At 41.9% G+C, this 19,271-nt stretch overlaps 1 protein-coding gene across 3 annotated transcripts in view; it reads right to left on the minus strand.

Moving 5' to 3' along the window:
- Positions 1 to 19,271, minus strand: part of Pip5k1b (phosphatidylinositol-4-phosphate 5-kinase type 1 beta) — a 270,694-nt gene that overhangs the window by 140,931 nt on the left and 110,492 nt on the right. For all 3 annotated transcript variants that reach the window (XM_060387780.1, XM_060387797.1, XM_060387789.1), the window contains exons 2-3: positions 13,232 to 13,321; positions 6,991 to 7,059 (exon numbers count right to left, since the gene is read on the minus strand). In XM_060387780.1, the coding sequence (XP_060243763.1) occupies positions 6,991 to 7,059 (69 nt within the window). In that variant the 5' untranslated portion in view covers positions 13,232 to 13,321. The remainder of the gene's footprint in view (positions 1 to 6,990; positions 7,060 to 13,231; positions 13,322 to 19,271) is intronic.

The following is a 19,271-nucleotide window of genomic DNA, read 5'->3' on the forward strand; positions in this document are numbered from 1 at the left end:
ATTTCTGAGTCTAGTCCCGAGAGTAGCAGCCACATGGCTGCCTTGCTGTTCCTTACTCTCATTAACGAATACTGTGACGCCACTCATCCGCATTCTACTTTATTCAATTGTGTTCACATCTGTTAAATCATTTAAAGCACTGTGGTACAGTCAGAGCATGTATGCGTTATATTTTATGAATGAAGAAAATGAAGACATAGCTCAATGGGGAAAAAAATGCCCAGGATTACAGACGAGCATCAGCACCCACCGTCCTCTTCAAAGGCCCAGGACTTGCAGTTTGATACTAGTAATATTAAATGGTGCTTTGACAGGTTTGTCCTGTGCATCGTAAGATACAGCGTCCGTGGCCTCTAGCACCATCTCTCTAGCTTTGAGAACCAAAAATGTCTCCATGCAACATAAGTTCTCATTGAAGAGTTGGGGGGGGCAGCTTTTAGATTAAGGCGAAATAAGAGTAATGTTCAAAATGTCACAGGGTCCTTCATCCTAGAAATCAGTGTAGCTGATGACAACTGCTGCTCAATACACAGATGCAGGTGTCTAGGCTAAACCGAGCAGTCCTGTCCCTCCCCCAGGACAGGGGATAAGTTTGCTGGTTTTAGGGAAGTGGGGTTGGCTTTCTAGAATCAGGGAAAAGAAAGAGCGATCAGGACAGGAGACACAGATCAGCCCTTTTCCCAACCCAAATGATGACAAGGACTTACTCAATTTTTGAATAGGTAATATAATCACAACGATCCAAACTAAGTATGCACAAACAGACACACACAGATGTGTCTTCCTCCAATTTGGGATCCCTATGCCAGAGTTGCCAGAGGCAGCTGTATGTCTTCACGAAGACTATATAAAGGAGGTTATGTTTAAACAAGTGCTTCGATTTGGATCAAAGTGTCTCTGGGCCATTAGCTTACTCATATTGAAAAGGCAATAAAAGCCACCTGTCCTTGTAAATGTGGTAAGGGCCAGGCACCACTACTCCCCCTCATCACTGCCTGTTCCATGGACAAGGAAATTGGCAGATGCTTCACAATGAAGCAAAACCAAAGTCTTGAAAAATAAACAGAAGATGAAAGAAATAGGAGGGCCCCCTATCCTATGTGTATCCTGGCCTATCGGTTTCCTACCAGACATGGTGCAAATTGGTTAGCAACTCACTGGTATCAAAAGCAGCAGACTTCTGGCCCTACCTCCTCCAATCCCATTGCAGCCTGTAGGCAGCAGAATTGACTCTCCTACGGGAGGAAGTTTGCTACGTCACCTAGAAAGGAGACGTAGGCTGGCTGGCTAGACAGGGTACAGAGGTGAGGTGATAGGGGTAGAAAAGCAAATGGCACAACAAACACTTTCTATACCAGCACATGCCCGGGTGGCTCGGAAACTCTACCCAATTGCAACTGTGAGATCACAAAATCAGGCGAGCTTCCCGGACTAGGAGCCACTAGGTGATCTAGGACCTATCACTCGGCTATCCTTTCATCTGCTGGTTTGGGAGGGATAGGATTTAGCAGTTACATCACATTTAAAACACAGAGGCTTGAGGGCAGAGAAGTGGCTCCATGGTTAAGAGTGGTGGCTGCTCTTGCGGGGGAATTGGGTTTGGTTCTTAGCACCCATGCTGAGTGGGGCACTGCCCATCACTCCAGTTTGAGGTACACTCTTTCTCTCTCTGTCTCTCTGTCTCTCTGTCTCTCTCTCTCTCTTGTGTGCGCTTGCACGAAATCTTTACAGAAAAACACAGAGATAAGGTGTGGTACCACAGTTCCTTAATCTCAGCAACTGGAGGCAAAGTTAAGTAGATGTCTGTGAGTTCAAGGTCAGCCCAGTCTATCTGTGAGTAACAGGCAATATAATGAGACCTTGTCTTAAAAATAAATAAAACAATTCAGAGGGTTGGATCTCTGGCATCAGAATCTTACCCCAGTGTTGACCATCCCTGTAGATGCATACCTTGCCTTCTGCTTGCTTCTAAGTTTCTCTCACCTAGCCAAAAATCCTCCAAACGATACCCCATCCTTTACTAGTAGCAGGGAAATTCTGATAGTCATTCCAATCACAAACTTTAAGTAAGTCTTCATTGTGATATTTAAATAAGATACTACTCTTAAAAAATACTCTTCTGGCTGACGATGGCCAAGCTCACCTGAAATCCCAGAACTGAAGAGCTGGAGGCAGGAGGATTGTGAATTTGAGGCTAGCCTTGACTAGATGAAAAAACTTGTCTCAGAAAGATTTTTTTCTTCTGTCTTTTCTGACTTTAATTTTATACCCAACTCTTGTTTCCTTGGTTAGAAAAGCCACTGGTGCCATAGTCCCCTGACCTCATATGGCTTGTACTGCTGTTAGGTGTTCACAGCCATCGCATCCTCTCACCATTCTTCTCAATAGTGTCCCAGTGTCTTAGTGTGCCTACAACCTCACCGTCCATTATGGTAACCAACAAACACCTGTTCAAACTTCAAGCTAACTAACAAAGATTCCCACAGACTGCTAGGGTATAACAGTCATCAATGGTTTTGCTAGTGGTAGACCCTACAAACTGACCTGTCAGCAAGTTGTGTCCAATGATACAATAGTAGCATCACTGTTACAGAGATAACTAACCACATTCTGATTGGATTTGGGGCCTGTTACACAGGAAAGAATTCTTATAGTGTAAATGTGGTCAAAATCCCATGGCCTAGAAGATCATAAGTCCTCAAACAGAATCTGTACTGTTGTTTTGCTAAATGAGCAAGTTGTCAAACTGTCTTCTAAATATTTATGTTTATACCCATAGATTTGTGCTGCTCTCTACCTTGTTCAAAGAGTGGGCAGTAATCAATGCAGAGATTCATAACTTGTTAAAGCACTGAGAATAAATGGTGGTTGACTGCTCAGCCCTTCATAGGACATGTATCTCACACATGCGCGCACACACATGCAAACACACACACACACACACACACACACACACACACACACACACACACCCTTCTCCTATCCCCTAGGCTCAGAGAGAAGGGGAAGGAATGCAGAGCTGGAGAATGGAGAGGATGGCTATGAAACGCTGTCTTCTGGCCATAACATGGCCATTGCACCTAGGGAATCACAGCATCTGTGGTTATCCAACACAAGACCTGGAAAACATGGAGCTGTCCACCTTCTAACACGTATGTGGGAAGGGCACATGAGGTCCCACCTCCCCAGAAGGAGCTAGCTCTTGCCAGTTAATAGTTATGGGGTAAAGAGAAGTGACTTTTCTTCAACAGTGTGGCCACTGGAAAGTTGCCCATGATGCAAGGAATAATTCCCATCTGTGCACATGCAAGCAATCCTATTTAAACTCAGTAAGTCTTTTTTTTTTTTTTTAAGACAAGAAAGTGTTCTAGATGTAGCAGAAAAGGGGTAAGAAAAGGAAATGGGGGAGGTTAATACAATCAAAATACATCACATACAAGTATAAAATTGTCAGAGTCAATAAAAAATGATTTAAAAACTCAATACTAACAATTATATCAATAAAAATGAAGTTCCTCAGACATGCTTGCCACCACCCAACAACCTCATGAATTTTATTGCCATGGACTGACTGCACATTACTGGACAACAGTGGCCTGAAACATAAAAGTTCAAACCCTTCAGAGCAGACCAGAGGCTGACTCAGTCATCCCCACACCATGTGCTATGTGCACTGACTGAGTTCACAAGTAGCCTCTCCTGCCCTTCCATCGAGCCTCCCTCATCCAAGCATGTGCCATGCTCATCAGACGCCCCATCACGTAGACACGTAACGAAATTAGAGGGCACAGCTCCTTAAGGAGTGACAGAAGGCAAATAAACATTAGGACAATTTTACCCCAGCAAAATGCTCTCCCAGCTTAGAGGCCATGACAGCCTGGAAGACAACAGTGAGCTTCCAGCTATTTGGGACTTGTGATGATTAAACAAAATGCCTGCCACTTGTCTTGGCATTCAATACTGATTTGGGTCATTATTTAATTTTTTTTTTTTTTTTTTTTTTGGTCATCACATGGGATTGTATTTTTCTCGCAAATAAACTGTACAGTCTTGGGAAGCCGAGACAAGTTCTCGAAGGCATTTCTTTTGCACGCTTTTCTTTCTTCCTTCATCTTCCTATACCAAGATTGTGTCAGAGTTTGCAAACGGGTTGTAGTTTGTGGGTGGGGAAGGTTCTCCTGGCATGTTATTTTGCACAGAGTGAACTTAAAAACAACCTTTTGAATTAGCTGGTGGTTGGGAACTTGTGGGGTTTCACATGAACATCTGTATTTCTGTTTCCTAAGAAAACGCGAGCCTGTGACAGGCTGGGGTGTACATTTACACACAGCTGTTAGCAGCGGCTCGGTGCCACCCATCCCCAAAGGAAGGCGTGTATCCTTATGATAGTTTCCATAGTTATAGCAAAACCTGTTTCCTGCCTGACCTCTGTAGGCTTTTGTGTTTACATCTCTAGCGGAAGACATTCAGCAAATTAGCTGAGTAGAAATCCTAGACTCTGTAAACACAGAGAGGCAGCCATTAGTGCCTTCCCTAATGGGCAACGTGTTTGTTTTACACAGCTAAAACTCGACTTGTTTTAGCCTCTAGTTGAAGACATTAACCTTATGGGCTTCTGTTTAATTCCTTCTGGGCTTGCCAAGAATTGATAATAGATTAGAGGAACAGCCATTTAGAAGAACCAAAAGCAGCCAGCTCAACAACCATGTGCAAATGATGAAGTCAGCGACAGCCGAGAGTTCACAAACACTGACTGTTCTCTAGAACACGTGGAAATCATTACACGGATGAAGCTGAGTGTTGCTGGCTGCTGCCCACCCAATCTGCAGCCCCGAGCAGAAAGCCCAATGCAACTGGTTAACGCTATTCCACGCGCGTCTTCCCTCGCCACCTCATTAGAGGCTACTGAGCCCTATACTCGTTTTTTTTCACATCTCACTTCTCCCAGTCAACTGAAATGTCTCTATAGAATCCTTTGTGGTGTTTCTTGCTCCTGGCAGGGGGTTGGGGAGACAGATGTCCTTCACCTGGGTTGTTTTCAGTCCTAAGAAACACTGGGTCATGAGGGTTCTTTACGAAGCAGCTCCATACTGTATCATCAGAGCTTAGAACTAGGAAGAAAACCACTGACAGACACATCTAGTGGAGCACAAGGTGGCCTTGGTGTACCCTGAGAGCGGGGGTGAGGCATCAGGCGTCATCTCCAGTATCTCGTACTTTGACAAAGCACACCTTTCATGTTTTCGTGGAATGTTCCCTGTGTGCTCTGTGCCATAAACACCACGCTGATGGAGAGCTAATCCCCGCATCCCTTACATTCCTTTTAATAATCATATCACCAAGAGCTTCTTGTACTATTGTGTTTCTTAAAACATTGGTGTGTCTGTGTGTGTATTTGTGCACACATGTGAACATGCAAGTCTTCTTAACTTTCTTTTGCCTCTTTCTCTTTATAGGAATTATTACAGACTCTCTCAGCTTCACTGAGTCAAATATTCATTGATTGTAGAATCCTTCCAGCTTTGCTAAATTTTGGACCAGAGCACACTGGGTAAATGCCAAAGGGTCACGATTATGTTCATATGACAACAGACTTCAGTTCAGTGTCTTGGTGCACTTTACTGCTGACTGAGGATACTGCCTGAAACTGACCCAAAGGAATGACAGGCTGGCGAAATAAGTGTCTCTACACTGTCCTCAGGCTTATTCGGTAAAGAAGAAACAACAAAATTTCCACCTGTGTCTAAAGTTAAAAATTGGCATCACTGTCTTTGGCTGGATGAACAAAGTTTATAAAACCTGACATTCTGAATTCTTTTTTTTTTTTTTCAAGACAAGCTTTCTCTGTGTAGCTGTCATGAAACTCACTCTGTAAACCAGGCTGGCCTCAAACTCAGAGATTCGACTGCCTCTGCCTCCTGAGTGCTGGGATTAAAGGCGTATGCCACCACTGCCTGGTCATTCTGGAATTCTTTCTTTTTAAATTTCATTTATTTTAATTTTATGTACATTGGTGTTTTGGGTACATGTATGTCTGGGTGAAGCCGGTTGTGAGCTGCCGTGTGGGTGCTGGGAATTGAACCCAGGTCCTGCGGAGGAGAATTCAATGCTCTTAACCGCTGAGCCACCTCTCCCGCAGACTTATGACCTGAATTCACAGTCAGAGTTGAAGTCTTGAGAAAAGTTCTCACTGGCTGACCACCAGAGAATAGCAAGTAGAAACAAAAAAAGAATATAGTAAACCTACAATATACAAACATCCCAATCCCAAGAGGGCAGGCGGCAAGAACTTTTAAAAGCTGTGATGCATCGTATAAGGTTAACTTAGAAGTGGCAACAATGATGATGAGGGCCATATTGTATCCAATAATGTTAACATCAGGTTGATTAGTAAGAGTCAAAAATTTATCAAATTCAAAGAGTGTTAAGATACATTTGGTAAGAAGATACTCTGGTATCAGCAGCAAGACACCGTCTTGGTACACTTGTATTCTCTCAAAGACAGCATGTCCTAATCCTTGGATCCTATAAACATGCTATCGAATGTTAAAGTTGCTGATCAACTAACTTTAAAAAAATTATTATTTTGTCTAGGTGGGTAGTTCACTGGTCCTCTGTAGTGTTAGAAGGGTATGGCCCTTCTAACCTGACCCTGCCAGCCACTGAGATAGAAGGAAGTGGATACACAGGCCCCTTCTAGTAACTGGATAGAACAAGGACTCGAATTCTCCCCCAGCTGTTCTGGAAGGCGTGCCGCTCTGTGGACACCAGTCAGACCCCTGCCAGACTTCTGCCCTTTACAACCACGTGATGATACATTTTGCCACTGAAGCCACCAAGTTTTCACTCACTCATGAGAGTTGCGAGAGAAAGTGTACGATGGTAAACTGCTGACGTAAACCGCTGTAGAGGAAGAAAAGGCCTAACAGCATCAGCCTGACACACAGCCGAACAGTGCTCCTACTTTCTGAAGTAAGTACAAAAACTCACCTTTTTGTAGGTTTTTTCTTCATTTTGTTTTCCAGGTACTGTGTCTCCATTTTCAGCAGTTGACGACATCTGCAAAGGAAAAAATATTTCCACTTGAAGTCTGACTGCTCCTCTTCAATGCAACATAATGATAATGCTGTTAAGAGATAGGGGATCGACATTGAAAAAAGGAGAAAACAAGTAACAGGACAGTAGCCTACCACAGAAGGCACTTGAAAGACTCTACATAGCAGTGTATCAAAGCAGATGCTGAGACCAAGCCTTCGGCAGAGTGTAGAGAATCATATGAAGGAAGGAGGAATTAGTATATCCTAGAGGGGATAGGGAGCCCCACAAGGTCCAAATATATCTGAGCACAGGGGGCTTCTATGAGACTGTTTATCCAACCAAGGACCATGCATGGATATAACCTACAATCCCTGCTCAGACATAGCCCATGGTAGCTCAGTATCCAAGTGGGTTCCAAAGTGAGGGGGATAGGAATTGTTTCTGACATGAAATCATGAGCTTCTCCTACCCCCGAGGGAGGAGCAGCCTTGCTAGGCCACAGATAAGGACATTGCAACCATCCTTAAGATACCTGCTAAGCTAGGGCCAGATGGAAGGAGAGGAGGACACCCCCTCTCAGTGGACTCAGAAGGGGGCAGGGAGGAGATGAGGGAGAGAGGGGAGTATTGGGAGGGAAAAAGGGAGAGGGCTACAGCTGGGATACAAGTGAATGTATACAATTATTTAAAAATAAAAAAATTAATAAAACATTTACCAACCAAACAAACAAAAAAACCCAAAATACATTTCACACATTATTGTTGTTGTTATTGCTATTGTTTCAGAGAAAGGCAGATAGAAGAAAAAGAGAAAAGAAAACCCAAGAGGACTTATTGGGAGTCTGCTTACCTCTTATAAACCTGAAGAACAATGCCATACTTCTAGACCCTTATCATGAGGATAGATTTTTTTGTTAAAAGCTATTTAAAATTTATTTTGATTCAGGTTATAAGAACTCACTGTAAAAATATCTGGAAAGTACCAAAATTATGAACCAGAACACACACACACACACACACACACACACACACACACACACACACACTCCACTCTTCATATTACTTTCCTGAAGGAACTCCATGAGTCACATTTCAGCACATTCATCTCTGCTTTTTGACATATGCATTTTGGTATGAAAATGATAACATCCATCTTTCTGTTTTCAATGAACAGTGATACAGTAAGTATGTATCCCTTTTATGGTATAAAAAATCCTCAGTGGAAAAAGAACATTTTCTTTTAGAGGCAAGGAGATGTCACTGTGTGGACCAGCTGTGTGTCACTGTGTGGACCAGCTGTGTGTCACTGTGTGGACCAGCTGTGTGTCACTGTGTGGACCAGCTGTGTGTTAGTGCTTCAGTTAACAGGGCTAATATTGATGGATAGTTCAGGTGGCTCAAAAACCTGGCTTCTGCAAGTAATACAACAGTTACATGTGCTCATATCATTATCCAGTATTCATGCTATGTTGGACTCCATTCCTGGAATGACTAAGTCATACCAGAGTATTAACACTTTAAAGCTCTCACTGATATACCAAGCAAATTGTCTACCAAGAAGTCTGTACACACTCATAAACATATCTGGAGAGAATGCGAGCTTATCTCCTTGGGCAACAATGATTACTATATTTTAGATGACTTTGATAATTTATCAGGTCAAATAAGGGCTCTCCTCAACTTAATTTTAATTTTTGAAAATTGCTAGCAAGGATTAAAATTTCCTCACACCACCATTACCTTGTTTTATGTTTTCTTCTGAGTTTTCCATACTTTTGCTAAGCTATCTATTAGCGGTCTCAGTATTTTAATTATTCATTTTTTAAAGCTATAATTGTAAGTACTATTAGTTATTTCCTTCTTAATTCAAAGTTTGGGGACTATGACTTTATTACTAAGTACATTATTAGCATTTTCCCACACTGCTGTGCCTTTTAATTTGATTTAAAATTTTGACACATAGAGGTTTTAATCTTACATACTCAAGAATACTTAATTTTGTGAGTTTTTCAAATCCACTTAAGATAAAATGTTTTCCTCACTGAGAGACATTAGATGTTCAAACATGTATTTTTAATCACTTTTCAATAGACATTCATATTTAACTTCAAATTCATTTTTTAAAAAGGTTGAAGCTGGTTGCTTCTGTGATAAGCAAGGGCACCTATGTCATCAGTAAGCCGTAATACTTCAGGATCTTTTAAAAATTATTTTTTTCATTTTTCCTTCCCCTAATTCCTCCCAGATTTTTTTCACCTTCCTAGGAAATAGGAACAAAAACCAAACCAAAACAAAACACAAATTAAAACAGGCAAACAACTCTTCCTTTCTCTTCCCCCTTTCTTTCCCTCCTCTTCCTTTCCTCTGCTCTTCTCTCCCAATCTCTCACTCTCTGTCTATCCTCTTTCTCTCTCCCCGCCTCTTCACCTCTCACACTGCTCACAATAAACCTGCATTTATATAATTAAAAACAAACAAACAAACTTAAAAAAGAAAAACAGAATATCAAAACCAAATGAGCACAACAAACCAAACCAAACCAAACCAAACCTGAAGTCTGCTCTGTCGGTCAACTACTACTGGGCTTGGGGCCTGCCCTGGAGTGTGGTTGATATATTCAGTGAAACTCCACTGAGAAAACCAATATTCACTTTTCCAGCAGGAATAAATTGCAAATAGCTTCTTGGTTAGGTGTGGGTTTTGTGTCCTCTCTCTCTCCCTCTCTCTCTTGGTTAGCCGGTGGATTTTGTGTCCCCCCCCCATATTGAGAATCTGTCTGGCTTGAACCTGTGAGGGTCTTATGTGTGTCTCTGTGATTCAGATGTGTGCCAGTCCTGTTGGGTTTGGAAGATGCTCTCTCCTTAGAGTCATCCACTACTTTGGGATCTTAAAATCTTTCTTCCTCTTCTTTCCCATAGATCCCTGAGCCCCGAGGGGAGAGGTTAATGAAGACTTATTATCTGAGGTCGAACGTTCCAGAGTCTCTCTCTTTGCACTGTTCAGTTTGGAACGCTTTGTTAATTACCTTCTACTTCAAGCTCTTAAATTACTCAAAGGGCATGATACCACACGGAGAGAGAGATCGTCTGACTTTCCTACAAGCCTTTGAATCCTGGACTTTGAATAAGTTTGGTATTTGCAGTACCAAAAATTTTTCAGCCACCTCTCTCCACCTGAACTAAAGAACTGAGTTCACCCCTGATATGGTGTGCCCAACATGACTGAGGCCATTCAAGAGAACGCAGATAAGGACTTAGATGAGCCCACCTCACCAGGTTTACTGCCACCACAATCAACCCCCCTCTTAGCCTCTGAACTTTCAGATGGAGTCCATTCAACCTCTCCCTATTAGAACTGGACGCCTTTAAAGATGTCTCTCTCACAGAATGTCTGCTTTATTTGTTTAAAGAGGAGTTGACTGTTTGCTTTATTTGTTTAAAGAGGAGTTGACTGTTTTCTAGTTTACTTACAATAATACTTTTATAGGCTCTGAATAAAATGCTAGGGAGATTAAAATGCTTGTAAGACTTAATAACGTCAGCTCAGGATAAAAGCCAACCAACCTTCCGTCACTCAACAGAGCTGAGGGGAGGAGGACCTCCCTGATGAATGCCTCTTGAGCAGCTGCACTTCTCAGACCCTCAGCTTTGAAAACGGACTTCAGCAGCCACTTTTCCTGGAGTTGAGAAACAACCTCTGGGAAATGGACTTGAATTGGAAATGGACTTGTTGACAGGAGGGAAGGGTGGTGAGCAGTGAGTCTAAAAGTATTTTTCATTACTTTGTAAGTCACTCCTGACTTCACAGGAGGGAAGGAGGTGAGAAATAGGCCAACTTCTGCCATTCACTTAAATTCCTTTTGAGAAGCACAAAACAGACAAATGAGGGCCGTGATAGTGATGGGTGGCTTATTGTTGACAATGCTCTTGTCCCCAACCCTGGGGTCCTGTTAGAAAAGAAATCGAAGATCAATATTTATTGATATTCCACTTCATCACCCTTAGAGGGTCAACTGAGTTCACAGGTTTGTTTTTTTTTTTTTTTTACTATTTGAGATTTAATATAATTATAAAGTGATGTTTGACACAAGTCATATCAACAAGGGATACCCAACTAGAAGAGGTGAATGAAATGCTCGGGGACAGGCTCTTAGCTTCTTGTTCTGTTATTGACTACTATGAAAAAAGCCACATAAGAGAGAAAGGTCTTAGTTTAGTTTAAAGTACAGTCCGCCACTGTGGAGAAATCAAGGCACAGGCGCCTAAAGCAGCCACTCACGTTGTGTCTACAGCAAGCAGAGAAAGCAGTAAGTTACTTGCCTGTGCTCAGGTCATACAGTCCAGGATCATTGCTCAGGGAACATGGAAAACCTCAACCACAGTGGACAGTCTTCGCACCTCTGTAATGCAATCAAGATGATCCCCCACAGGCATTCCTAGAGCCCAGTCTCCCTGGCCATTCTAGACCTCCAGAAGTGAGGGTAAGCACCACACCAGCAAACTGCTCAGGACTGTTGAAATGGGCACAGTGGGGTTACTCACAGTGGGGTTAGGCTTCTTATGTTTCTGCCCTAGGTACAAGGCATACTTGCAAGTGTGTAAGCTAAGATAAGCATAGATAACATTATAACCATACTATTTCTACAAAAGAAAGGAGGGAAGATATTCTGGGAAATACTGGTGATTACCTAAATATGAGAAGGCAAATGCACTCAGTATTCTTTTTAATATTTTGCTGTATTCTCCAAGTATTTGTTTAAAATTAAGGAGAATTTTAAGGTGATTAAAAATTAGCCATGCATCATACTTCATGATCTTGTCCACACCTGCCAGGTTTTCCCCTTCCACACACAGACAGACCTTCAATATTTTCCATGTCTTATTTGCTTGATGTTTGTTTGAAATTTGATGTAGTCAAAATTAAATGTCATGCAGGCGAGGTTGTGGGAACACTCCTCCATCACTGGTGGGAGTGTAAACTTGTACAACGATTTTGGAAAACAATCTGGCACTTTCTTAGAAAGCTGGGAATAGCCATACCTCAAGACTCAGCTATACTTCAAGACTCTGGGCAAATACCGAAAAAATGTTCCACCACTCAACAAGGCCATTTGCTCAACTATGTTCACATCAGCTTTATTTGTAATAGCCAGAAACTGAAAACAACACAAATGTCCATCAACCAAAGAATGGATAAAGAAAACTGTGGTACATCTACACAATAGAATACTATTCAGCTATAAAAAAAAAAAAAAAAAAAAAAAGGACATCATGAAATTTGCAAGCAAATGGATGGAACTGAAAAAGACCACCTTGAGTGAGGTATCCCAACCCAGAAAGACACGCATGGTATAATTCATTCATAAGTGGACATTAGCCATACAATATAGAATAACCATACTACAATCCACAGACCTAAAAATGCTAAACAACAAGGAGGACCTTAGGGAGGATGCCTAATTCCCATTCAGAAGGGCAAACAGAATAGACATTGGGATCAGTTGAATAGAGGGAATAGGATGGGAGCCTTCCATAGATGTCCTCTGAAAGATTCCATCCAGCAGGGGATCAAAGCAGATGCTGAGACTCAAAGCCAAACTTTGGGCAGAGTGCAGAGAGTACCTGGAAGAGTGGGGACCCAGAGAGGATAGGATCTCCATAAGAAGACCAAAAGAGCCAACAAATCTGGGCCCAGGGAGTCTGTGGAGACTGATGCACCAACCAAGAACCATGCATGGAGAGGACCCAGGAGCCCTGCTTAGATGTAGCCAATAGACAGCTCAGTCTCCATGTAAGTCACCTAGTAAGGGGACCAAGGGCTGTTTCTAACATGGATTCTGTTGCCTGCTCTTTGATCATTTCTCCTGGGTGAGAAGGCCTTGCCAGGCCACAGAGGAAGAGGATGCAGGCAGGCCTGAAGAGACTTGATAGACTGGGGTCAGTTGGTAAAGGAGGAGGGCTCCCCCTTTCTGAGGACTAGGGTTTAGGAGTAGGAGGGAAGCAGGAGGGAGGGTGGAACAGGGAGGAGACAAGGGAGGGAGTTACAATCAGGATGTAAAGTGAATAAGTTAATAATAATAATACTAATATTAAATGTCATGAACTAGGTAGGTAAATAAATATATGGAAGAACAATTAAGGTCTCTATAGAGCATCTGTCAGGATTAATTAGAGATATAGAATACATTTCCTTACCTTTGTAAATAAAACGTCAAGTCATCTGTAGTTGGTAGTTGTAGTTGGTGGCCTACTCATTGTTGACACTGCGTTTGTCCCCCGGGGTTCCTGTTAGAGAAGAAATTACTGGTCAATATTTATTGATATCTGTACTTACTCTCTCCCAAAGGGTCAGATGTGGCGCTAGGGTTGAGTGGTGAGAATAAATCAACCATAAAGAGGATGACCCACAGGACCCAATGTGTGCTAAATAAACTGTGGTGTCTAATTTAACTTGGAAGTCCCTACTTGCCAAAGCAAAGGACGACATGATCAGCTTCTAGATCAGTCTCCAACAGACAAAAGCAGCCACACAAACCACAGTGGCTGGTCTGAATATTCCCTTAGTAGTTTTCACAGAGGATTCTTTTCTTGACATGTGAATAATCATCCTTCAGCAATAGTTGTATGATAAACTGACTGATTTTTGTCAGAGTTGCTTAGATGACATACTGCAAAAGGTACTTCTACCTTGTCTATAATTACATTTAGTACAGAAGAGATATCAGCTCATTGTAATAATTTCTTTTCCAGTACTAGAGAATGAACCCAGTTGCTATGGATGCCATGCAAGCACTTTACCATGGAACTATACCCCTCTAGCTTTTTATTGTATGTCCAGACAAGAGCTTGCTAAGTTTCCCAGGTAGCCTTGAACTTGTAATATTACTACCTCAGTTTCCTGAGTATCTGGAATGGCAGGCACACGCCACCATGCCTGGATCACACTCAAATTTTAAATTGAAGATAGGTATAAAGTAAAAATAAATCAGGTCTTACAGTTATGTCTCCCTAGAGATAATCAATGTCAACAATTTGCTGCATTGCTGTGAAAAAAAAATCTCCCCCATGCTTGTTACTTGTATGCATGTACTCACACACACATAAATGCACACACAAATGTGCACAACACACACACACACACTTCCACTTGCTATTACCAGTAGTGATATATATATATATATGATATATCTATATCTATATCTGTGTAACTGTACAGCAGAGATTAGTGACTGTGGACACGCTAAATGGGATATCTATATCAGCTCACCCACCCCAAAAGTTCAGGGAATATCATGGAAGAAGGGGCAGGAGGATGGTTAGAGTCAGAGGTTGGGGAGGCACTGGGTGAAACAGTGTTTCGTGGACATCATCAGTGCACGAATGAACCCACTACAGCTGTGCACTGCACAAGATCTTCTAAAAATACATACACACTCTGGGGTGACACTGGATGCTTCGTCATTAGGCTTTGGTACTAAGGAACTGATGCATTTCATAAAATGGAAGTCTTTACATGAAATCAGGATTTTTTTTTTTCTCTATGGCTCTATGGTTATGCAGCTCCTGGAATTTGGAAATTTACTGTGGATAAATTTTAGTAATTTGTAATTTGTTAGAAAGCCATCCATTTTACTTAAACTTTTATGGCCATAATGTTTTCCATTATACCGTTATTGAATTAATTTAAGCCATTAACACTCTGACTAACATCTATTTCCTTCTTTCTAATGCTCTTTATGTATACAGACCCTAATATTGAGACAGCCTTTTTATTATTGGAGTTCTTTTTAACTGTTCTGTGGACATTTTCATTTTCACTATATATTTTTTAAAGGAAAACCCATTTTCATTTTCTATTAACTCTCCCTCCCCAAAGCATTAATTTATTGCATACGTGAGTTGTAGGAAATAAAATTGGGCAACTGGAGAAATGGCTCAGGGGTAACGAGCACTTAATGCTCTTGCAGTGGACCCAGGTTCAGTTTCTAGCACCCACATGGTAGTTCACAACTGCCTGTAACTCCAGCTACAATGCCCTCTCCGGGCCTCCAAGGGCTCCTTCACAGATGTGGTGCACAAAAACTCATATTAAATAAATAGATAGATAGATAGATAGATAGATGAATGAATGAATATTTAAAAATGAAATTAGAATTGGAAAAGCCCCTCTCAAATATTTGCAGAAAATTAAACATGCAAAGAAGAAAGATTACAACAAAAGACTCAGTTTGTTTGTTGTCTGCTTGCTTGTCTTCCGAGACATGGTTTTTCTGTGTAGCCCTGGCTGGCTGGCCTCAGAAGTCAGAGATCTGCCTGCCTCACCCTCCCCAGTGCCAGGATTAAAGGCACACACTACCACTCTTGGCTTGTTCAATTATTTTTATCAACACCACAGTATGACTTTAAGACCCTGCTTTTTCAGGGAGGAAATTCAATTAAAATAATTTTCACTTAGCCGGGTGTGGTGGTGCATACCTGTAATCCCAGCACTCCAGAGGCAGAGGCAGGTGGATATAAAAAAAAATATAAAAAAATATAAAAAAATATCCCAGTTCAGAATCTTAAGAACTAACATGAGAAACCAATAAAGATAATGACGTGAACAACACCAATTACTAGTCAACTACTGGCATTCTGATTTCTCTAGTTCTCCCAAGGAAAACTCTTAAACTGAATCTTAAACAGAATAATCCCTAAACATATTTAAAAGTAAAATGAGAACTTTCGCTGTGTAGTCTTTAGAATTCACTGTTCTTATTTTATCAAACTGACTCCAAACCACAATTACCATATCGACTTGGTCATGCACAGTTGTATGTAATTCTGCAAAGGTCCAGTACATTACCAAGCTCCATTCGCTAGAGCTTAGGAAGAACAGGATTGGTCATACCCACTTAACGACAATGAAATCTCATGCTATTGGCTAATGTTTCAGTCTAGGTTCCAACAATGAAGTTTATGGAGATCTGCTTATTTCATCTTGATTTTCCAGAGAGGCCAAAGGGAGCGCCTCACAGCTTAGCTCTCCCTGGCTGAAGCTGAAGACTATGTAACTTGATCACCAGTCCCATATTTCCAGTGATTTTTAATTTATCTTAAAAGAAGCCTGACCAGCTGGGTGTAGTGGTGCATGCTTGTAATCCTGGCACTCAGGGAGGCACAGGCAGGTGGATCTCTGTGAGTTCTAGGCCAGCCTGGTCTACAAAATGAGTTCAGGACAATCAAGGCTATACAGAGAAACCCTTTCTTGACTTTCTTGACGAAGAAGAAGAAGAAAGAAGAAGAAGAGAAGAAGGGCTGACTGAGGATTCATTTTTACAGCCACCGAAACCAGCAAGGCCTAGTCAGCCAGGGTGATGGAGTTATAAAGAAGCTGGCCTTTGTGTCGGAGTCAGGAAGTTCCTATCTCCTTCCTCGTGTCTACCACCCAGGGGGCTTGTTGATCTCAGGGCCTCTATCTCCTCAAAGGCAGAGGTACAACCGATTTTCCCGTGGTTCCCCTTCTTCAAGCTAATTCACAATGTCCTTGAAGACAAGATTTGAATCCAATACCCTGGAGCTGGTGGAAGGAGCCTGGAAATGATGCATTCAAAAGGAACTGGTGGCTCCAGGAAGATGTCTCTTGTAAAATGCCTTCCATTTTCTTGTTAATACACTCTTCCTGTCAATAATTCTTCCTTTGGCTAAAGATGTAGCTCAACAGTAGAGCACGTGCCTAGTATATTCAAGATTCTGGGTTCAATCCCCAGCACTGACAAAAATATCCCTTCTTTGTGGGTGGGGGTTTAAACTTGGATATAATCATTCTGTTGTTCATTCCTTTAAGAAAAAAGTGCATTGTATTCCTGAACACACTAATGACATCCCCATTAAGTGATTTTGTTTTGATGGTGTGTTGTGCAGCTCAGGTCGGCCTCCACAGATCCTCCAGCCTTCACCCTCAGAGCTCTGGATTAAAGGCATGCTCTGCTCCACGTGGGGCTTATGTGGTGCTGGGGATCGGATGCAGGGATAGCTAAACACTAGTAACTGAGATAGGCTCTTGCCGTATAGCTCAGGCTATACTTGAATTTATGATCCTCTTGTCTTAGCTTCCCGAGTGCTGGGATCTCACGCAAGCATCTCCATACCCACCTGGTTTAAAGTGTAAGTGGGCTTGCTTCCTCCCCCTGCCCTCCCCCTTTCTGCTGGGGATCAAACCTAAGGCCTGATGTGTGCTGGTAAAAAAACCACTCTACCACTGAGCTTCATCCCGAAGTTTGCTTTTCTAAATTTTACCAAATACAACATAACCAAAGCACCCAGACTGAGGCTGCTTCCACCACCAGCTCTATGGTTTGTACTTTAGTATTTCTTTCTTTTTTTTAACTTTATTTTTAAAAATTTTTTTTATTAATTACACTTTACTTACTTTGTATCCCCCCTGTAGTTCCCTCCCTCTTCCCCTCCCAATCTTTCCCTTCCTCCCCCTTCTCCATGCATGCCCCTCCCCAAGTCCACTGGTAGGGGAGGTCTTCTTTTCCTTCCTTCTGATCCTAGTCTGTTAGGTCTCATCAGGATTGGCTGCATTGTCCTCCTCTGTGGCCTGGTAAGGCTTCTCCCCGCTCAGGGGGAGGTGATCAAAGAGCAGGCCAATCAGTTCATGTTCTTCTAAATAGGCTAAAATGAACCTCTACATTTTTTTTAAAATCTGACTTTGTCATTTCATAGGAGATTAAAAAGAATCATACCAGTTATGAAATTTTTTTTGTCTTGCTTCCAACACACACATCCTTATGATTAATTACATTTGTTACTGTATTTATTGTTTCTCATTCCTTTGCTGGATTTATTAAGCTTATAATTCAATTCTTTTTTTTTCTTCTTCCTGGTAATTTAAAAGTTTAATTCCATATTTATTCACTCATAGTTATGTTTCTACTTTAAATGGTTAAAAAAATCTTTCTTTTTGTTGTTGGGATGCTGGGGACCAAACCTAGGGCTTTTGACACAGTAGATGCATACTCTACCATGGACTTATATCCCCAACTATATTTTTTTCCAGTAAAAACAAAATGACTATATATGGCCCTATTACCCACCTATGTTTCTCATGGCTTGCTGTAACAGACTCAAAGATTTACTAATCAGATATTTTTCCAAGGATGGAAAGCTGCCAGCATGGCGGGGTGGTGGTAGTGGTGGTATCAGTAACTAGTTAGCAGCCAGCTCCTTCTGGGTCAACCTCTTGAGGGAGTCACCCTAGGTCATAACCTCCATGGGCAGCCTTTTCTGTAGTCAAATGACAAGCTATCATCCTCAGGCAGCCAGCCCAAGCTCTGGGGTTTCTGCGTGGGACCTTGACCTTGTTCTTCCACATAGCTCGTTTTAGCTTCCATAGGCTACCACAGGCTAGGTGGCTTAGAGTGACAAATCTGTTTCCCCCTCGTTTTCAAGGCTTAAAGTTCAAAATCAAGGCTCTTGCAGCGTCATGATCTCTCTGAGGCTCTGGGTAGACCCATTCCTTGCCCCTCCCTAACTTTTGGTGGTAGTCATCCATGTTTGCATTCTTCAGCTCATACTTCATCACTCCTATTGTGGCTTTTTTGACCCCACAGCACATTCACCAGGTGTCTCTGTGTATGCATAACACCCTCCTAATTTCCCGAGCCATTCTTGCGTAGGGACTTTTTGAAGGTGTTATCAAGTGAGGATGAGGTTACCTCACTTGATAACACCTTCAAAAAGTCCCTTTCCACATAAGGTCACATGCACAAGTACTTGAAGTCAGACCTTTAACATATGCTTTGGGAGAGCACAATTCTCTCCACACAGTTAATTCTTAATAAATATCACGCACCCAACACTTTGTTCTAGCACCTGCTTCTAGAGAACACAACCTGCAACATCTGTTCTCTCTTCCGTAACCACCGATGGACATGTTTGGGATGTTAATTCTCTCATTTCCTACTCAATACCATCCATTACACACTTTTTCATAAACAGTGGCACTTCTGTTCCAAGGAGTCTTAACAAGTGACAGCTCAGAGTCCCTTAGCAACATGGAGACTTGACTGTCAGTTGTGACAGTTGATCATCACTGTCAACTTGGCTGGATATAGAATCCTCTAGAAGACACACATTAAGTGTTTTCAGAGAAGACTCATCTTGGATGTGGGTGGCCCTGCACTACGACGGGCTGAGATTTGCACTAAATACAAAGCGGGGAAGAAGAAAGAGAGCTGAGCATCAGCAT

The sequence above is a fragment of the Meriones unguiculatus genome, chromosome 1, assembly GCF_030254825.1.
Source record: "Meriones unguiculatus strain TT.TT164.6M chromosome 1, Bangor_MerUng_6.1, whole genome shotgun sequence".
NCBI lineage: Eukaryota > Metazoa > Chordata > Mammalia > Rodentia > Muridae > Meriones > Meriones unguiculatus.